The sequence below is a fragment of the Protopterus annectens genome, chromosome 2.part2 (assembly GCF_019279795.1).
Source record: "Protopterus annectens isolate FY-2018-M chromosome 2.part2, PAN1.0, whole genome shotgun sequence".
NCBI lineage: Eukaryota > Metazoa > Chordata > Ceratodontiformes > Protopteridae > Protopterus > Protopterus annectens.
In genome coordinates, this window is record NC_056730.1 from 186,198,857 (window position 1) to 186,218,607 (window position 19,751).

General features: G+C 42.5%; 1 protein-coding gene across 3 annotated transcripts in view; it reads left to right on the plus strand.

Annotated features, from left to right (window-relative positions):
- PHF3 (PHD finger protein 3) overlaps positions 1 to 19,751 on the plus strand; it is a 2,404,159-nt gene that overhangs the window by 1,876,027 nt on the left and 508,381 nt on the right. For all 3 annotated transcript variants that reach the window (XM_044063854.1, XM_044063855.1, XM_044063856.1), the window contains one exon: positions 9,500 to 9,647. In XM_044063854.1, the coding sequence (XP_043919789.1) occupies positions 9,500 to 9,647 (148 nt within the window). The remainder of the gene's footprint in view (positions 1 to 9,499; positions 9,648 to 19,751) is intronic.

A 19,751-nucleotide genomic window follows, 5' to 3' on the forward strand; every position in this document is an offset into this window, starting at 1 on the left:
TGGGGTCGGGATGTGGATATCAAGGGTGATTGACTTATGATCGGATCGGACCAACGAGGAGTTGACTTCAGGTGCGGAACACTGGTCACTCGTGTTGGTAATGACTAGGTCTAGGATATTGTTGCCCCTGGTGGGGGTGTGGGTAAGTTGATCTAGGGCATTGGAGTTTATGAATTCCAGAAAGCGTTGAGCTAAGGAGTTGGTAAATGAGTATTTTTCCCAGTTAATGGTGGGGTAGTTGAAGTCGCCCGTTATTAGTGTGTTTGGTTGAACCCTAATATTTTTCAGTACTTCAAGAAAAGAGCAGTGGAAATCCTGGGGCATGGTGAGGGATCTATAGCAAGCTACAATTTGGATTGCAGTTTTGCCCAGAGTTAGTTGCACTTGGATAACCTCGGATGCATTATGCTAAGCAACTAGCATGGAGGTGTGGATATCCTTAATGAATATGGACACACCTCCGCCTTTGGTGTTTCTGTCCAGGTTACATGACCGAAAAGTATGGTATGAGTTATAGCCTGGTAGTGCGGGGGAGCTCTCTGGAGCCTAGAACCAGGTCTCAGTCACTACACAGATATCAATGTTCTCCATTTTAAGGAGTGCCTCGAGTGAGTGCATTTTGAGATTTAGCCTTCTAACTTTGAGTAGCATTACCCTCAGATGTTCATCGTGTTTCACTGTTGCAGTCATTACACTTGGGTTATCCTACTGGCAGGCTACCTGCAGTCGGCATGAATTCCAAAGTCTAGGTCCGGCGTCGGTTGCTGTCGCCTCTTCCCTGACGTCAATGCACCAGGGGTATAAAAGATGCAGCTGACGCCATTTTCTTCAGTCTTTCTTGCCGCGTGGTGCCCGAAGCAAAGCAGTTTGCAAGTGCTGGTCGGCCGACTCCTGAGATTTTCGAAATCGAATTTCAGATCCGAAGTCTTCAATGAAGCTAAGTACCCCGTTGGGGAAACTTTTTTCTTACTCCAGACCGATGTCAGAAAAAGTTAACAATTGTATTTCTTGTGGGAAGCAAATACCTCTTAAGGACTTTCATTCTTACTGTATTCCTTGCCTAGGCCCTGATCATAACGTTGCTAGCTGTCGGTTTTGTGCTAGATTTAACCAATGCATTATTAAGCGTCAGTTTGATTTTGCCTTACATTACTTTGGCCAAAGATTCAATTATATAATGCCGTTGGAACAGCCGACGACCAGAGTTTATAAAAAGTGCAAGGAGAAAGAAAAGGATAGGCATCCGAGGTCCAAAACCAGCGACGAGGCTTCTGCTAAGCCAGTCGCCGGTTTGCTGGTTCTCAGTGAGGCGCTTTCGCAGCCCCTGGTGCCCACTTCCTCAGAGCCACAGGCCGCTGACGACTCCCACATGGAGCCAGCTAGGCCTCTGGATACTCAAGGTATTGGGCACTCGGAAACTATTCCCTCAGATGGGTCTGGAGCTGCTGAGCAGGCATCGGCTTCTGAGGGTGTTTTCAGACCTACACAGTTATATGTAAAGCCTACTACAACTTCCAAAGCAAAGACTAAAGCAGTTCTAAAGACAAAGAAACAAGTACAGCATTCTCCTGGACAAACTACCATGCCTAAAAAGCAGATGCTCAAAATTGCCGAAGACCTAATTACCTTGATCAGGGGTTCCCATCCCGGAGGCCTAGGCAAGAGACAGAATATGAATCTTCAGATCAGGTTCCATTTCCTCTGACTCTTCTTCTGAACAGGAATACTCTCTTCCTCCTTATGAGGATTCTGATGCTGAAGAATCTATCCCTTCAGCCTCACCGCCTGAGGATTATTCTTTTGGGGAAACCCTACATACCACGAGGGAGCACTTCCACTGGGAGAGCCAGGACTATTCAGAATCTAAGAAAAGACTTAAGAGATTTCCTTTTACTACCTCAGCACAGGCCTTTGGCTATTCCTCCTGTGTTAGACATTGTAGATGATGTATTTTCCGAGTCCGGATTTTCTCCTGACTCTTTACCTCCTGCCCCTGTTAAACCAGACAGATACTACAGGGTTCCCGACTCACATACATTTCTTTATAAAAACCCTGCTGCTGACCCAGAAACTATTTCTCAGGGTCCCAAAGGGGTCAAGGCTTCTACTGCAAAAAATCCTATCCCCTCTGATAGAGATTCAAGAGCACTAGACAGATGGGAAAAAAAGGTTTACACTTCTGCTACTTTGGCTGTTAGGGCTTTAAATTGTCAATTTCATATGCTTAAATATCAGAAATACTTACTGTCAATGCTAAAACAGAAAATGTTATCAAATTCTGATTGTGCAGAAAATAAGGAAATGTAGGATTTATTGCATGCAACTGAACAAGTGGGAAAGCATACATTGCAATGTGGTTTTGATTCTCTGGAGGCCTCTTGCACGGCTGCAGTTATGGGTTCTGTTATTAGGAGGCATGCTTGGTTAAAGGAACAGAATCTGATCATGTTAAAGCAAAGTTATTAGATGCTCCATTACAGCATGATACTTTATTTGGTGTTAAAGCAGAGGAGGTGTTGAAGAAAATGGAGGACAAAGCGAAATCTATGCAAACAGTGAAGGATTTCTTACAGGTACAGCCACCCAGATTTAGCAGGAACTGGCCTACAAAGAATTGGTCCTTTTCAGTGTCAGACAGACCACAAAGAGGTAGATACAGATGCCCTAGAGGCAGATCCCAGCCCCAGGGCTCATACAGGCCTAAACAGTGGGGCGCTTCTACCTCCAAAAGCGGAGAAGACAAAACACAGCCATACAGGAAACAGTCCCAATGACTCTCCTCTGCCAGCTCCAAGCACTTATCTTTTGGCAGCCCCCTTGGGGGGAAAACTAGCACTTTTTTCTCAAATTTGGCACATGATCACCCAGGACAAATGGGTCTTGAATATAGTGTCCCAGGGCTACAGGTTCCACTTTCACGCCCTGCCAAGGCCAAAAGGTTTGCCAGACCTGCCATACAATCAATGGGCAGAGGCACAAAAACAAGTTTCATCCCTCATGGACATGAGGGCCATTCAGCAAGTACCATGGCAAGAGCAGGGACAAGGATTTTACTCAAGACTTTTCTTGGTACCCAGAAAAGACAAAGCCTGGAGACCAATACTGGACCTGTCTACTCTAAATACATTCCTGGATGTTCCAAAATTCAAAATGTTGACTCTGCAGCAGCTTCTACCCATGCTGGGCAAGAAGACTTGGCTTGTAACTTTGGACCTAAAAGAGGCATACCTGCATATTCCAGTCAGACAATCCTGCAGAAGATACCTCAGATTCCTAGCTGGCTCACTGCACTACCAATTCTCTGCACTGCCCTTTGGCTTATCTACTGCACCCAGAGTTTTCACAAAATGCCTGGCACCAGTAATTGCATTTTGCAGACAAAGAGGAATTCAGATATATCCTTACTTGGACGACTGCCTTATTCAAGCAGAGAACAAGGACATTCTACTAGGGCATCTGGCATTTGTAGAAAGATTACTTATTTGCCTAGGGTACACAGTAAACAAAAAGAAATCAAAACTAGTACCCTCTCAAGAGATAATATTCCTAGGTGCAAGCTTAAATACAACTGCCCAGATGGCTTATCTCACGCCAGACAAACAAAGGCAACTGACTTCCTACTTCAAGATTTTGGCAACAAAGACCCAGTTATCTGCAAGAAAAATTCTGCAGGCTTTGGGCTTCATGGCATCCTGCGTTCTGCTAATTCCATATGCCAGACTGCATATGAGGAAACTACAATGGTATCTAAAAAGTGTTTGGACTCAACATTGTCACAGCCTGGAAACATTAATTACCCTCATTCCTTGCCTGCAACAGGAGTTTCAATGGTGGGCACAGGCCTGTTACCACAACAAGGGACAGCCATTCACCCTACCCACAGCCAGGCAGTCAATAACAACAGATGCTTCGGATTATGCCTGGGGGGGGCCATTTGGCAAGAAAATGTATTCAGGGCACATGGCCCACAAGCCAAAGTCAACTTCATATCAATCAAAAAGAGATGCTGGCTGTTCAGAATGCCCTGACAGCTTTCAAGGATCTACTCCATCCAGGACAACTACTGATAAGGACGGACAATACTACAGTCATGTGGTACATAAACAAACAGGGAGGCACTCATTCCTACCCCCTCTGCAGACAAGCCATGACTTTGTGGGACACAGCATTGACTTATCAAGTACACCTGCAAGCACTATTCCTGTCAGGAAAGAAAAATACTCTGGCAGACGAACTAAGCAGAAACCCCACGGATCCCCACGAGTGGAAACTGGATCCACAAGTCTTCAGCATGATAATAAAGAAATGGGGATGCCCAGACATAGATCTATTTGCCTCCCCTCACAACTGCCAACTACAGAGATTCTGCACAAGGACGTATCACAAACAAGCATGGAAAGTGGACACTCTATCATTCAGCTGGAAAACCCTAACAGTATATGCCTTTCCTCCTCTGCCTCACCTCCCCAAGGTACTCCTAAAGGTCAGACAAGAGAAGCCAAAAATGATTCTGATTGCACCAGACTGGCCCCACCAGCACTGGTACCCATTCCTAAAGAGTTTGTCTCAAGGACCAGCCTGGACATTGCCTCTAATTCCTCATTTACTGACCCAACGAAACAATCAGATCCTGCACAGCTAGCTCAGAACCCTAAATCTGGCAGCATGGCGGATAATGTAGCCATTCACAACACACCTCTCTCTAAAGCAGTGATGGATATTATTTTGGAGGCCAGGAGGCCCAGTACCAGGAAATCGTATTCTGAAAAATAGAAAAGATTCTGTGCTTGGAACCAGGCACCAAGGAATTGACACGGTTGTACCAAATATTCCTCAGATTTTACAATATCTTACTGAAATGCTGGACAAAGGCCTGTCCTTTTCATCAGTCAAAATCCATGCCTCTGCCATTTCAGCTCATTATAATACGGAACCACCAATTTTTTCACATCCGCTGCCAAGACAGTACCTTAGAGGGGCCAAAAACATAAGACCTCCAAGGAGATCACCAATACCTGCATGGGATCTCAATTATGTCTTGGAAAAACTCACACTGCCACCTTTTGAGCCAGCCAATACAGCTGAAATAAAGTTCTTATCTTGGAAAACAGCTCTGCTCCTAGCAATAACCTCTGCAAGACAAGTCTCAGAGTTACAGGCACTCATGGCTGTGGAACCTTTTATCATTTTCCATCCAGACAGGGACGAACCCCACATTTATGCTTAAGGTAATGTCCAGTGTGGCCCTTAACCAAACCATTCATTTGCCTACCTTTTATCCAAACCCACAGAATAAGGGTGAGAGATTCTTGCATTCTTTGGACATACACAGACAGCTACACTTCTACTTGGACAGAACTAAAGCTTTCAGAAAGACTGAGCAACTCTTAGTAGCATATGCTGCAGGATCACAAGGAAAGGCTATCTCAAAGCAGACTATTTAAAAATGGATGGGCCACTGCATTCGTCTCTGCTATTCACTACATGGCAAATCAGTGTCTAAGGGCATTAGGCCTCACTCTACCAGAGCAGCAGCTACTTTAGCAGCCTTCCTCAGAGGAGTACCAACCAAAGACATTTTAGAGGCTGCAACTTGGAGTTCAGTGCACACTTTTACCAAGCACTACCACTTACCTCTCTATTCTACATCCAGAGCAGGCTTTGCCACTGCAGTTGTGCAGGGCCTTATAGCCTCTCCTAATCCTATTTAGACCCAGCCACCCTACCTCAGCTTTGGGATTCAACCCAAGTGTAATGACTACAACAGTGAAACATGGTGAACATAATACAGTTGTGTACCTACCATAAATGTAGATGTTCCGAGTGTATTCACTGTTGCAGTCCAGGTTATCCACCCGCCATCCGCCTTTTTTCTTTGCTGGGACTTATCTGTACTTCTCTATCCTATACAACCTATGTTTTGTTTTTACTTGTAGATGAAGGAAATGTTTATTTTTGTGCATGCATACTTATTGGCATAATTTTCAGCCTACCACTTTGGGGGCACCTGACATCTGGGGCAAGAAAAACTGAAGAAAATGGCATCGGCTGCATCTTTTATACCCCTGATGTCAGGGAAGAGGCGACAGCAACTAACGCCGGACCTAGACTTTGGAATTCAGGCCGACTGCCGGTACCCTGCCAGCAGGATAACCCAAGTGTAATGACTGCAACAGTGAATACACTCGAACATCAACATTTATGGTAGGTGCACAACTGTACTTTTTTGCTTGCCTGTTCCTGTTACGGTGGTGAATTTGTCATTTGAACCTTGCCTAAAAAAGGCACTATAGTGGTGGCAAGAGCCTTAGCCAGTTACAACATTACTACCTAATCTAACATCCATTGCTGTTATCACCAAGTTGAAATGTTATTTCTCAGTCCATAGTACTCCACACAAATTAATTTCTGACAGTGCTACCCAATTTACCAGTCAGTTGTTTCAGAAATTTGCAAAAGAATGGGACTTCGTACATGTTACTAGTAGTCCAGAATATCCACAGTCAAATGGACTAGCTGAACGTGTGATACAGAGTGCAAAGCAATTACTGGAGAAGTCAAAGCATGATAATACCGATGTCTTTTTGATTTTATTCATTCTCAGAAACATACTTAGTGACAATATACTTGGCTTGCCTGCTCAGACACTTCTATCTAGGCAAGCCAGAACAACAGTGCCTGTCAATTCCAGTATGTTGAGGCCTAAAGCTGAGAACAACAGGACAATTAGATCCCAACTATTCAGAAAGCGTTCTTTCTAGAATTCCAGCTGTGATAAATCAAGCAGATTTCTTTGTCCATCGAAAGGAGGAGAGTCAGTGAGGATACAAACGGCGGAAGGTTTTAACAGGATTGGTCAAAATAACCGGTATATGTGCCGAGCCAAGATCCTACTTCATAGAATCCGAAGATGTGGAGTACAGGAGAAATCTCAGACATCTTCTTCCTGTACCAAATCGATTTTGCAGCATTGTTCCTGTAATACAGTCTAGATCTCAGAGCAATCCAGACAATATTCCTTTTGCAGAACGTATCTTACTTTCTATTTCCATTCCTGATATCTCCAGAATTGAACATTCAGCAGAGACAGTCCCAGTTTCTAGACCTAATTCTAATTTCTATGTCACACAATTTGGTCGTATTTCCAGACCTAGTGTGAAATGCACAGCAACCTGGATATAATTGTCTGTATGTATTTAGTTTTGTATAATAGCATGACTATTATTTGTATCAATTGTACGTCAGTTAATGTTGTCAATATTGCATGACTCGTTTCTCAAAGAGGGAGAATGTAGAATAGCGTGTGTGTGTGTGTTGTACCTTTAAGAAGGGTTTAAAGGTCAGCATTTGCATATGAATAGCAAGCACGTGCTAGCTTCAGTGCCACTTTGAGAGTGCAGCCAGAGAGTGAGCATGTATGAATGTAATAGCTAGTTTGTTTATAAGTTTATCTATGTTAAAGTTATTAAGCCTCAGTCCTGATGCGTTTTTACATAATAAAGCTGCTTGAACAGAATCGACAAAGGCTCGTCTGTTTTATCCTGATTGGATGAGCTACACTTACTAATGATATTATGTATTTAGTATTGCTAAATGTTACGTAAACAGTGTCATCAATTATGTATGTAGAAATAAAAAATTTGTCTTTTTTTCAGAGGTGTAATCCGTCCACCCTTGCATTCAGATTTGGAAAGCCCTTCTGCCACTCCCTTTACTTAAATACACTAACTCCGTGGTTGCTAACTATGGAGATGGCGCATAAGGCAAAAAGTGCTTCTGTGCCTCATCTTTAACATTGGCCTTTATAAAATGGTAAAAGCAGACTGTACCTGCATTTCAAAAGGTAACAAGAGCCACAAAGATTGTCACTGTCTCACACCACATCCTGTCTCGTAAACACTAGAGAAAGTAAACTTGAAACATTGACCATTCAAATTATAGTAATCACAGTGAAACATCCATAATCCTCCTGTATAACTAATGTCAGTCTTCCTGATCCAGTATTTTTAGACTTAAGTATACAGAATGCAAAACAACATGCTGCCATCTTTCTATTGTAGCAGGTGTATCTCTGTAGTGCTCCAAAAAGAGTTTTAATCTGAGTGAGTTTTGTTTTCATTTCTGAGTTTGTTTCTGAAGTTCAGGTTTAAATGCACACACACTCTGCTTAGGCAGGTCTAATCCTTAAAAAAACAAACAGCAGTTAGACTGTTTTTAAATCAAACATTAGAGTCAGAGCTATGCACATAAGCTACATTTCCAGCTCTTTTATTAGGAGAGTCCTGCTATAGGAAATTGTGTCCAGTCAAAAAGCAAGTAGGACTGTTACTACCTTTGCATTTTAATATGATTGAACAACAGGCTTATCTCCTAAATGTCACTGAAAGTAATATTTTACCCAATTTTTTGAAGAAACGTGATCAGAAGTAATATAAACTGTTTAATTCTAGAGCTGGAGTCATAACTTTTAAAATTTAGAATTGGAATCTTACTTTGAAAAGTAATTGAACCCATTTTTAATCAAATTATATAAAATTGATCGAATAATTTTAGTCAGATGATCAGATAAGGATATTGGCTCCCTCCTCCCAAAAAGTTAAAGGTTTTATTATTTATTTATTTGACATTTGTTGACCGGATTGGTCTGTCTGGGCCGAGGCCCTTTTTCAGTGGAGACCCGGGGAGAAAAGCTCCAGAATTACAAAATATATACACGTTACAAGAATAAAAACATTTGCTTGTACACAAGAAAAATGCGTAACAATGTAAAGCAGGTATATAATGATAATACTGATTACAGATTATATACAGTGTTGGCTAGCTATGTATATTAAGGTAGGTAGTCCAGGAGAAATTGAATTTAATGTAAAGAGAGAGGAAGCTAGTAAGGAGTGATTGGGTAGCAGTGAAGGAGAGATAAGAGTACAACAGTAGTTGTTGACCATTTTACTGGTGAGAAGATTGATACATTTGTGTGATGAGGTGAAGTTCTGTCAAAAGTTCCTCGTAGTCAGTGTTGCAGTACTAAATCTTGAGTCTTCCTGTCATGCAGAAGCCCGATTCCCAGTGACTTTGCATCATCCCCAGTATGCATTTTTTTAATTTACTCATAGAGTCATAGGTAGTAGAGGGTTAAGTGATGACTGGAATTCAAATTCCAATCACGTTAACAATGAGTTTGCCTGTTCATGTTTGTATCGGATCTACGGTAATATATTGTACATTGGTTGGCACCACAAAGACTTTATTAATTGTAGTTTAGACATAAAATTTTACTATCTAGTTTAACTGTCCAACAGTTGAACAAAGTGTGTGGGTGTAGGGAAGGGGGCTACAAGTGTCCCAGCTGTTTTTTTGTTTTGTTTTGTTTTTTTCTTTCGTGTCTGTGATATATCCTGGTAACTACTTTATTAAGCTTTAGGTTTCTGTTAAAGTTTTTATTGTTTGTTCTAAAGTTGCTTTTACAATTGTTTTTGTAATTTGGAATTTTTTTTTTCAGGTTTGAAAGACCAGGCACTGCTGAAGATGAAGCCACCTTCCTTGCCAGATTAGACTTGATTTGGAAAGGCTTTATTCATATGTCATCTGTGGCAAAGTTTGTAAGTAAAGCCTTCCCAGTATCTGGTTCTCTGGAACATCTTAAAGAGGTACGTTCTAATTTGGTTAACCATTTTTTAAGAGTTATGTTTCTTTCAGAAAGGCTTCTGTCACTAGTTTTTTGTGGGCCTTTTTTGATTTGCTTTATACTAAGACATGTACAGGGCTAAGGATTTACCTGAGTGTCACCTTCTCTCCTCGAACAAGAAATAAATCACTGGAATAAACACACCTCCGCAAGCATATACAATGAAGGGTTTACCTGAGTGGTCAAAACACAATCTTTCAACTCACTGTTTTTTGAAAGATAAAGATTGAAAACAGTAGGTCAGAAACCTTTAAAAAACACACACACACACACACACACACACACACACACACACACACACAAACTTTTTTTGCAGAGGGCAAGACCCCCCCCCCAAATTACATATACCAACTTGGTCGCACCACAGAGAAGAAAGGGGCAAAAAAGCCTTGAAATTATTCCTGTGGGTCACACAGTATAATACAGTGCAATACATTGTGGTTAAATTTAGTTCAGCATTAATTTTACACACTAAAGCTCTTTGAAAGACTATGCATCAATTGCTCATAGGTACACCTGGGGCTAGTGTGTTACACACTTAAATTATTTTCAGCAAATGATGTTTATAGCCCTGCAAAGGCTCTGCGAAATGTGCCATTTTACGTAAAAAAAAAAAAAAACTTTGTATCCTGCTGTGTGAACTGTCCCACTAGAGCTATAGCCATGTTTTAGCAGCCTTATAGAATGTTGACAGTGATGTTTCTTGTATTGTGCTGTTTAACCAGGCACAATCGCTACCCCCACCCCTACCACCTCCAATTCAAACAATAATGATATAGCTTCCCAGTTTAACTGTCATTTCATAAACTCAATCCAAACTCTATTCAACCAAATACTTAACACTAACAACTCATCAGTCACAACTGCAGGAAACCCTCCCTGCAACACTACTAATCTTCCATCTTTCTCTCTCTCACCTGTTCAGACATCTAAAATCAAGCATCTCCTGCTCACCCTAAAACCTACTACTCTTGCAGCAGACAGAATACCTGCAAAATTTCTAAAAATCTCAGCTGAATCCCTGTCCTACCTAGTCTCAGTCCTAATAAACAGGTCCATTCAGGAATCCTATGTACCTCAACTATGGAAAATATCATACATTATACCTCTGCATATAGGTGGAAAATCTTATGACTTTTCCAACTACCGGCCTGTAGCTATTCTCTCCCCCTTATCCAAGCTCTTGGAGAAATGCATACATTTTCAAGTTATGCAATACTTGAATACAAACAATCTTCTCTCCTCTACCCAACACGGATTCCAGCCTCACCGTAGTACAACTTCTGCCCTTCTCTCCTTTACCAATCAAGTTAACTGTCACAGAAACAACAATAACTATGTATCTGCTATCTTTTTGGATCTGTCAAAGGCATTGGACATGGTCTCACATCCGAAACTATTGGATGCTCTCTGCTCACTATCCTTTACCTCCCCTGCTATCTCCTGGTTCAAAAGTTACTTATCAGACAGAAAACAATCTGTGCAATGGCTAAATCACCTATCCCCCCTCTCCTAAACTCCATATGGGTATCACAAGGCTCAATATTAGGCCCACTTCTCCTCTATTTTTACAAACAATTTATACACTGCCTCTAAACAAGCTTCAATATTACAGTACGCAGATGACTCTACACTCATCTGTGCAGCCCCATCTGTCAACACTTTCCAAGAGCAAGCCCAAGAGTCATTATCCGCCATTGAAATTTGGGTCACCGACATCCAGCTCATCCTAAACCCCAACAAAACTAAACTTCTCTTGTTTACCCCTAACAAAACAAAAAAGAGTCCCGCTAATTTCTCTATCTCATCTAAAAATGGAACTATCATTTTCCTGTCCACCCACACAAAGCTCCTAGGGATAGACATAGACAGTAAACTATCCTTTGATCTTCACATAGCTCAATCTATCCAGAAAGTTCATAAAAAAATGGGAGCCCTTTATAGACACAAAAACTTCCTCACATACAAAGCAAGACGCACTCTAGTTCAAACTCACCTCTTAGCAACACTCACCTACGCTGCTCCAATACTGACACATATTAAAAAAATCACACCTGGACAAAATAGAATCATGCTATAATAAAATAGCCAAATTTGCCAACAACTCCCCTTTCCGAACACATCACTGCCAGTACTAAAACAATTACACTGGCTTGAATTCCCACACCTACTATTGTATCTGCAACTCACTTATGCCTTCAACATCATAAACTACCCAGAGAAAACTCCAACCCTAAAACAGCTACTAACCTCCTACTCTTCCAGTTGCCCTCTCCGCTCATCAAACAAACCTCTCCTCTGTATCACATCTGCAAACAACACTGCAGGCAAAGCCCTTTTCTCCCACATCATAGCTAAAAAAATGGAACAACCTCCCTACTAATATATCCTCTGCAGCAACTAACTCTAACTTTAAAAGACTATTAAAACCACATCTCAAGGAAAGCTGGATCTGTCCATGTATCACTTGAAAAATCGTATATCTTTTTTCCTCCTCCACTTTACTCTATTGTTCTACACTAGTTATTTCCTACTTCCAATTAAGCCACACTGGTTTACTATCTCTTTCACTGTATACTCATTAGAAAAATGTAAACTGTCCTTGACTGTATTTAAAATAGCAAATGTAGTCACTATTATTCTATTTTGTAAGATTTTGACTACACATATCATAGATAATGTTGCATCATGTAAAGCCTGTTTTAATTATTGTAATTGCTTCTTGTACATGTCTGTCCGTAAATATTATGTTTGTGTTTCCCACTGTTTGCATCTTTTGCATATTTTCATATTGTATTAACTTGTATCTTCTTGTCAATCGTGGAGCTTTTCTCCCTGGGTAGCCACTGAAAATGGACCTGGTCCAGTTGAATTTTTCCCGGTTAACAAATATAAAATAAAATAAATAAATATATTTTGCTGCTGCAGCACTGCCAGTTATCCGAAAGTGGAGTTTGATTAAACTAGTTATTGCTTCTACAAGTGTGAATTCTCTAGCAGTATTCGGAAACTTTTTGTGCTTGAGTTGCCTTTTATGTAGAGTTGGAGTTAATAGAAGGTGCCCAGAGCTGTGAGAAGCTGGCTTGTGCAGAAGGTAGGACTCATATAGACCAAGGGCAGGTCAGAGCCTCTGGAGTTCTCTCTCCCCTTCATTAGAAAGATCTCCTCACCTCCAATTTCCGCTTTGGCTTTTGAGGCTTTCTAGCAGGCTGTCTCCAAGCCAAGAGAGGCGATGCCTCCATCTTATTCAGATCTGACCCACCCTCCTGGGTGTACTGCTTCGGACTCCATGCCTTCATGTTAACTGGGACATTCAGTTGCCAAAAGCCTTGGGGAAGTTCTCTCACTGAGTTCCGAATCTGATTTGGACCTGTCACCAGAGGTTCCCAACAACTGGTCCATAGGAAACAGACTTGAAAATGGAAGCACTTAGATTCATCTCTGGAGTTTGGATGAAAGTGAGGATTCTCCTACGTCCTTCTTTAGAGTGTCTCCTTTAACAACATCCTAGAATTGATGAAGTAGAGAGGGGGTATGGTCCACCAGTTTACCTTCCCAGGCTATAAACTGGAAGGCAGTTTTACCCGCTGTTAGTTGCTCATGGATAGTCTCTGATGCTTCGTGCTTTGCCACCAACCTGGAGGTGTGGGTATCTTAGATGAATATCGATACTCCCCCTCCTTTTGTGGTTCGGTCCAAGTTTTGGGGCCGAAAAGCATGGTATGAGGTATAACCTGGTAGTGCTGGGGTGCTCTCGGGAGCCCTGAACCAGGTTTCTGTTACTGCACAGATATCGATGTTCTCCATGCTAAGGAGAGTTTTGAGTGCGTGCATCTTGAGGTTTAGACTTCTGGCGTTGAGTAGCATTACTCTTAGTTTCTTATCCCTTGTGATACCTATGGAGGTGGGTTTGTCTTTTGAGCCTTGCCTAAAAAAGGCACTACGGGGGTAGCAAGAGCCTTTGCCAATATCTGAAAGCCCAGGGGTGACAGGTGCAAGCCGTCCCTAGCGAAGCATCGTGGCTTGTCGAGCATATCATCCCAAGCTGACAGGCATTGGATCCCCTTTGAATGACACCAGTACTTAAGCCAATTGTTGAAATTGATCATCTTGTCTTCATATTGTGGCATCATTCTTGGTGAGGGTAAGATGCTACTCAAGGTCAGGGTCATACCGGCCTGGGCTACATGCTCAGAGAGCTCCTTTATGTCTCTTTCCATGTAGTCCAGGGAGGTACGTCTCAGGTCATTCACACCAGCATGGACAATGACTGAGTCATATTTGTACTTGCCTTGGTGTGACCTGAGTGCTTGTGTTATGTGGCGGATCCTAGCGCCCGACAGGCTGCTCACCGTGACCCTCTCCTTGTTCAGCCTGGTGAGCGGGACGTCAGTGTGCCTGACGATAGAGTCACCTATTACAAGTGTATCAGGTGTGTTGTTTAGTCTTAAGGGCTGTGACTGTTCGGCACACTGGCTTTGTGAGATGTGTTGCACGTGTTTTGTTTTGGGGTAGCGGTTGCTTGGGTGTCTGCTTTGGAGGTCTCTGCTGCTTAGGCAGATCTTTATTTAGAGCCCCGTGTATGTTTTTGTGTGATTATGTGTTTGGTTTGCTGTCGTGGTAGGTCTATGTGAGACTGGAATTGTAGTGAGTGTGGTTTCCTTCTCCTCCTGACTGGTTATGCCAGTACTGAGTTGAGAGAGCTTAGCCTCCAGTTTGGCTATATGGTTGCATCTCTCACATGTGTTGGAATTTGTTGGGAGGAGGAGAGGGTTGTCTGTGTACATGAGGCAGTTGTAACATTGCCTCAAGATTCCCAGATTCACCAGCTGGACCGGAGAGGAGATTGACAACTGACATTTGGACATACTAGAATAATATTGGGAATTCCTTAATAATTGAAAACAAGGGCCAGTGGGGAGTGTGAGGGTGTAGTGCTTTTAATTTTTAGTGCTGACTTATATAATTACTGTAGTGAGCAAGTGCCAGGTAACTTAAGTGCAATGTGTTACAGGTAATTTAAATGCAAAAACGACAAACAGTAACTTTCTTTCAAGTGAAACAAGGAAATAAGTACAGTAAGCAATGCAGATATCACTAGTGATCCACAGAAGCACTGAGAAGCCGCGTATTAGGTGGAATTAGCATTCCAGGGAAATAACAAGCAAACAAACAACAAGCATATAAACAAAGCTAGATTCAGCAGGCCTGGATCTAGTCTGTGCTACAGCAAACAAGGTGTACTAATTTCAGTAAGATACAGTTCAAATATTCAGGCACTATAAACCTTTAACCAGAAATTCCCAGCTCAGAAGGGAAGAGTCCAGCCTCTTCTCCCACAAGAGTGCAGACCACAAACCTTCTTAATGTAAAATAACTGGCCTGAAGCCCAAGTGCTTAATCCAGAACTAATACACTTTAAGAATAACAGACACTGGGCTCTCAATCAGCAGTTCCCAACTTAGAAGGATGAAAGCTACCTGTCCTGCCACCACAGTGCATGCCACAAACCTTCCTAATGTAAAACAACTGGTCTGAAGCCCAAGTGCTTAATCCAAAAGACTTAGAATGATAGCTACACTTTAATCAAGTTACTACCAAGCAGTAATAAATACAATTGAGTACTTTAGAGAATGCCTGGATTAGTGCTCAAGTTACACAAACAAAGCTAGATCCAGCAGGCCCGAATCCAGTCTGTGCCACAGCAAACAAGGCGCACCAACTTCAGTAAGAAGCAGATCAGATATGCATGCACTATAAGCCTTTAACCAGAAATTCCCAGCTCAGAAGGGCAGAGTCCAGCCTCTTCTCCCACAAGAGTGCAGACCACAAACCCTCTTAATGTAAAATAACTGGCCTGAAAGCCCAAGTGCTTAAACCAGAATTAATACACTTTTAGAATAACAGACTCTGAGCCCTCAATCAGCAGTTCCCAACCTAGAAGGATGTGAGCTACCTGTTCTGCCACTACAGTGCAGACCACAAACCCTCTCAGTGCAAAACAACTGGTCCGAAGCCCAAGTGTTTAAACCAAAAGGCTTAGAATGAGTTACACCAAGCAGTAATAAATACAATTGAGTACTTTTAAGATGATGCAAAAGTAAAATAAAGTAGGTAGAAACATAAGTACAGTAAAAGCAGATGAAATTTTTTTTTTTCTGAACAAGTGCTGAGATCAAAGAAACAGATTTGAGTGCTGAAACTAGAAAACTGGCTAGTTATAAGGAAAAAAAACTAAGCTAGAAGGCTTCCCTCCAACACAGAAGGGCTTGGAGGCTCAGAAGCCTACAAATAGTCTATACCACTTAACAGGAAAGGCAGGAAACAAGCTTAATTTTTTTTTTCTGTTTCCCAGATGCTCTCTTTGTACACAGCAGGAGTGCCTGAAATCAGAATATGATCTCACTGCACTCAGTTGAGTGAGCAAATGAGATGGGCCCAGAAGGAGTATCCAAACACAAATTTACAAGAGGGGCGGGCAGTTTCAAGGCCACTAAGATTAACACCAAAACATAAACAGGAAGGGTGGGCAGGACTAACTGAAGAGCAAAGTCAAAACTTCCAGTTCAGTTAATATTCCTGCAACACAATTAAAATCAATTTAAATACTGTATTTTTTGGGAAAGAAAAGTGCAGATAAAGGTACTTAAATTCTCTTATACGTCCAGTTGAATACAGCAAGTTCTTAGCCGGCCAAAGCTGAGGTTTTTAAGCAGAAAATATTTCACACTGTACCACTTAAATAGGCAAGGACAGGAAATCAAAGAATGTGGCTACCCCCACACCTGTAATTACTAGCAAATAACAAAATTCAGCAAACACTGACTAACTTCCAGTTCAGTTACTACTCCTGCAACACAGTCAAAATCAATTTAAATACTGTACGGAGACCCGACAAGATACTCTGTCCACCCGAGGATAACCCACATTGGTCCAGAGGTTTACCAGTCGATGCTGTGGTGGTGGCAGCGGCCATGAAAATGGAGCTAGCTGAAGAGAATGCTAGATCCACCCACCCAACAGAGAGTCCCGGGCCATGAACAGATTGGGGAAGCGAGTCTTTGCATCAGCGACCTTTGCGATATCGTCCCTGAACTACTTGGCACATTTTAAGAGGCTGCAAAGAGACTTGATCTATGAACTCTCTGGAACGCTCGTAGGACAGGTGTCTGACGAGGTAAGGGACAAAGTTGCCTCGCAGCTCGCAACCCTGGAATCTATCTCCAAGTCATCCGTGAGGTTGCTTTCACACGCAACTGAAGCTGCAGCTAGAGCTGCGGGTTCAGCAGATCCCTTCAAGTCTTCCTTTCTGAATGCTTCCAACGAAGCATATTCCCTGTTTGGCTCCAAGGTAAAGGACACTCTGGCCAGGTGTGAGCAGGATGGTAAGACCCTGTCTGCTGTAGGTCTACATTTTTCCAACCTTCAACATTCCTACTGCAGGAGCCAGAGGAGTGGGAAGATGTGGCACATAAAAAGAATGTGAAATCCCAGCTATCTGCCTTAAATTCCCTAACATTTCCATGCATGTGCTTTCCAGTGCAGCTGATGGAACTGCTAGAGCAGTATGTAGTGATATAGCTGTATGCTGCCATGCCTGGATGTGGATGTGTGAATGTTCTTCGTGTTTTACTGTTGCAGTCATCACATTTGGGTTATCTGCTTGCAGTAGCCCTCAGTCGGCCCGATTATCAAAGTCTTGGCTCCTGCGTCGGTTGCTGTCTCATCTTCCATGATGTCAGGTAGCGAGGGGTATAAAGCATGAAGCCGACGCCATTACATAAGTCTTTCTTGCAGTGCGGTGCCTGAAGCAGAAGCAGTTCGCAAGTGCCGGTCGTCCGACTCCTGAAATTTTTGTTTTCGGGTTTCAGATCCGAAGTCTTCAACTAAGCTAAGTACCCCATTGGGGATCCTTTTTCTTGCTCTAAACCGATGTCAGTAAAAGTTAACAATTGTATTTCTTGTGGAAAGCATACCTCATAAAGATTTTCATTCTTGCTGCATTCCTTGCTTAGGCCCAAACCACGACGTACCTCGCTGTTAGTTTTGTGCCTTATTCAAACCTCATACTATTTGTCGTCGGTTCATTTATGCATCTAAATATTTTAGTACTCTGTTCAATTATCCAGAAATGGCTTCGGTAAGCCACCCTATTACTGACATTTTAAAAAAACGCAAAGGTAAAGACAGAGATAGACTGTATAGGTCCAAAGCTGCTGACGACGCTTCCCCTAAGCTAGTCACCAGTTCGCCGGTACTCAGTGAGGTGCTTTCGCAGCCCCTGATACCCACTACTTCAGATTTACAGGCCTCTACTGAGACCCATTCGGAGTCCGGTATGCCCCGAGATGCTTCTTTGACTGTGGAACCTGCGGATGTCTCTACTATAGATGGGTCCGGAGCCACTGTGCAGGAACTGGCTTCTGAGGGTGTATTCAGGCCTACTGACTTGCATATCAAACTGATACCATCCTCTTTTTCAAGGCCTAAAACTCGATCCATGCCTAGAAAACTGATGCCCAGACTACATGGTTAGGCCCCTATGCCTAAAAAACAAATGATAAGAATGGCTGAAGACCTTATTACTCTGATCAGGGGAAGCCACCTTTCCCCCTCTAAGAGACCTAGGACTGATTTTCCTTCTGATTCTTCTGATCAGGATTCTGAAATTTCTGTTTTCTCTGATGACCAGGATTTGCCCTTATCTACCTATGATGATTCTGATGCAGAGGACTCCATTCCCTGTGCTTCCCCTCCAGAGGATTTCTCTTTTAGTGAAACCTTGAATACTCTTAGGGAGCATTTTTGCTGGGAAAACCAAGATTACTCTGACTCCAAAAAGAGGTTTGGGGAATTCTTACTCCTACCTCAACACAGGCCTTTAGCTATCCCTCCTGTACTGGACATTGTAGATGATGCCTTCTCGGAATCTAGCCTGGCCCCTGACTCTTTACCTACTGCTCCCAGAAAACCTGATAGGTATTACAGGGTACCTGACTCTCACAAGTTCCTCTTTAAAAATCCTACTGCAGATCCTGAGCCCATTTCACAGGGACCCAAGGGCATTAAGGCTACTACTGCCAAAAATCCACACCCTCTAATAGAGATTCCAGGCCGTTGGATAGATGGGGTAAGAAGGTATACACTTCTGCAACCTTGGCCATTAGGGCCGTAAACTGCCAGTTTCATATGTTAAAGTATCAGCAGCATATTATTGGATTGCTTAAACAGAAAATGATGTTGATTCTTGACTGTGCTGAAAATAAAGATTTACAGGACTTAATGCAGTCTGCTAAACAAGTTGGAAAACATACTGTGCAGTGTGGTTTTGATTCATTAGATGCATCTTGCAGGGCTCCTGTCACTGGGTCTGTACTTAGAAGGCATGCTTGGCTTAAGGATCAGTCTTTGCCAGATCATGTTAAGGCTAAATTACTGGATGCTCCCTTAAACCAAGACCACCTGTTTGGCAACAAAGCAGAAGAAGTACTTAAAAATATAGAGGAAAAAGCTAAATCTATGCAAGTACATCCTCCCAGACTTAGTAGGCATTGGCCCTCTAAGAATTGTTCCTTTCCTGCCACTTCCAGGCCTTCTCAGTCCCAACCCAGAACCAGCATAACACCCAGGCTTCAGTCCCAAGGTACTCACAAACCTAAGCAGTGGGGGGCTCCCACTTCTAAAGCAGGGAGTAGTAAGACTTCCCCCCTGTGGTAAACTGTCTCAATGACTTAACTTTAAACCTTTCAAGCCCTGCTCAACTGATTGTTACTTTAGGGGGAAAGATTGCCCTGCATGTAAAAAATTGGGAACTCATTACCCAGGACAAATGGGTTTTAAATATAGTTTCCCAAGGATGTAGATTCCACTTCCACGCCTTACCAACCCCAAACAGTTGGCCAGACCTACCCCCAAATCAGTGGGCAGAGGCTCAAAAGCAAGTTCTCTCTCTTTTAACCATCAGGGTTATTCAGCCTGTCCCAGAAGAAGAATGGGGGCAAGGTTTCTACTCAAGACTTTTCCTGGTACCCAGAAAAAAACAATTCCTGGCGTCCTATCCTGGACC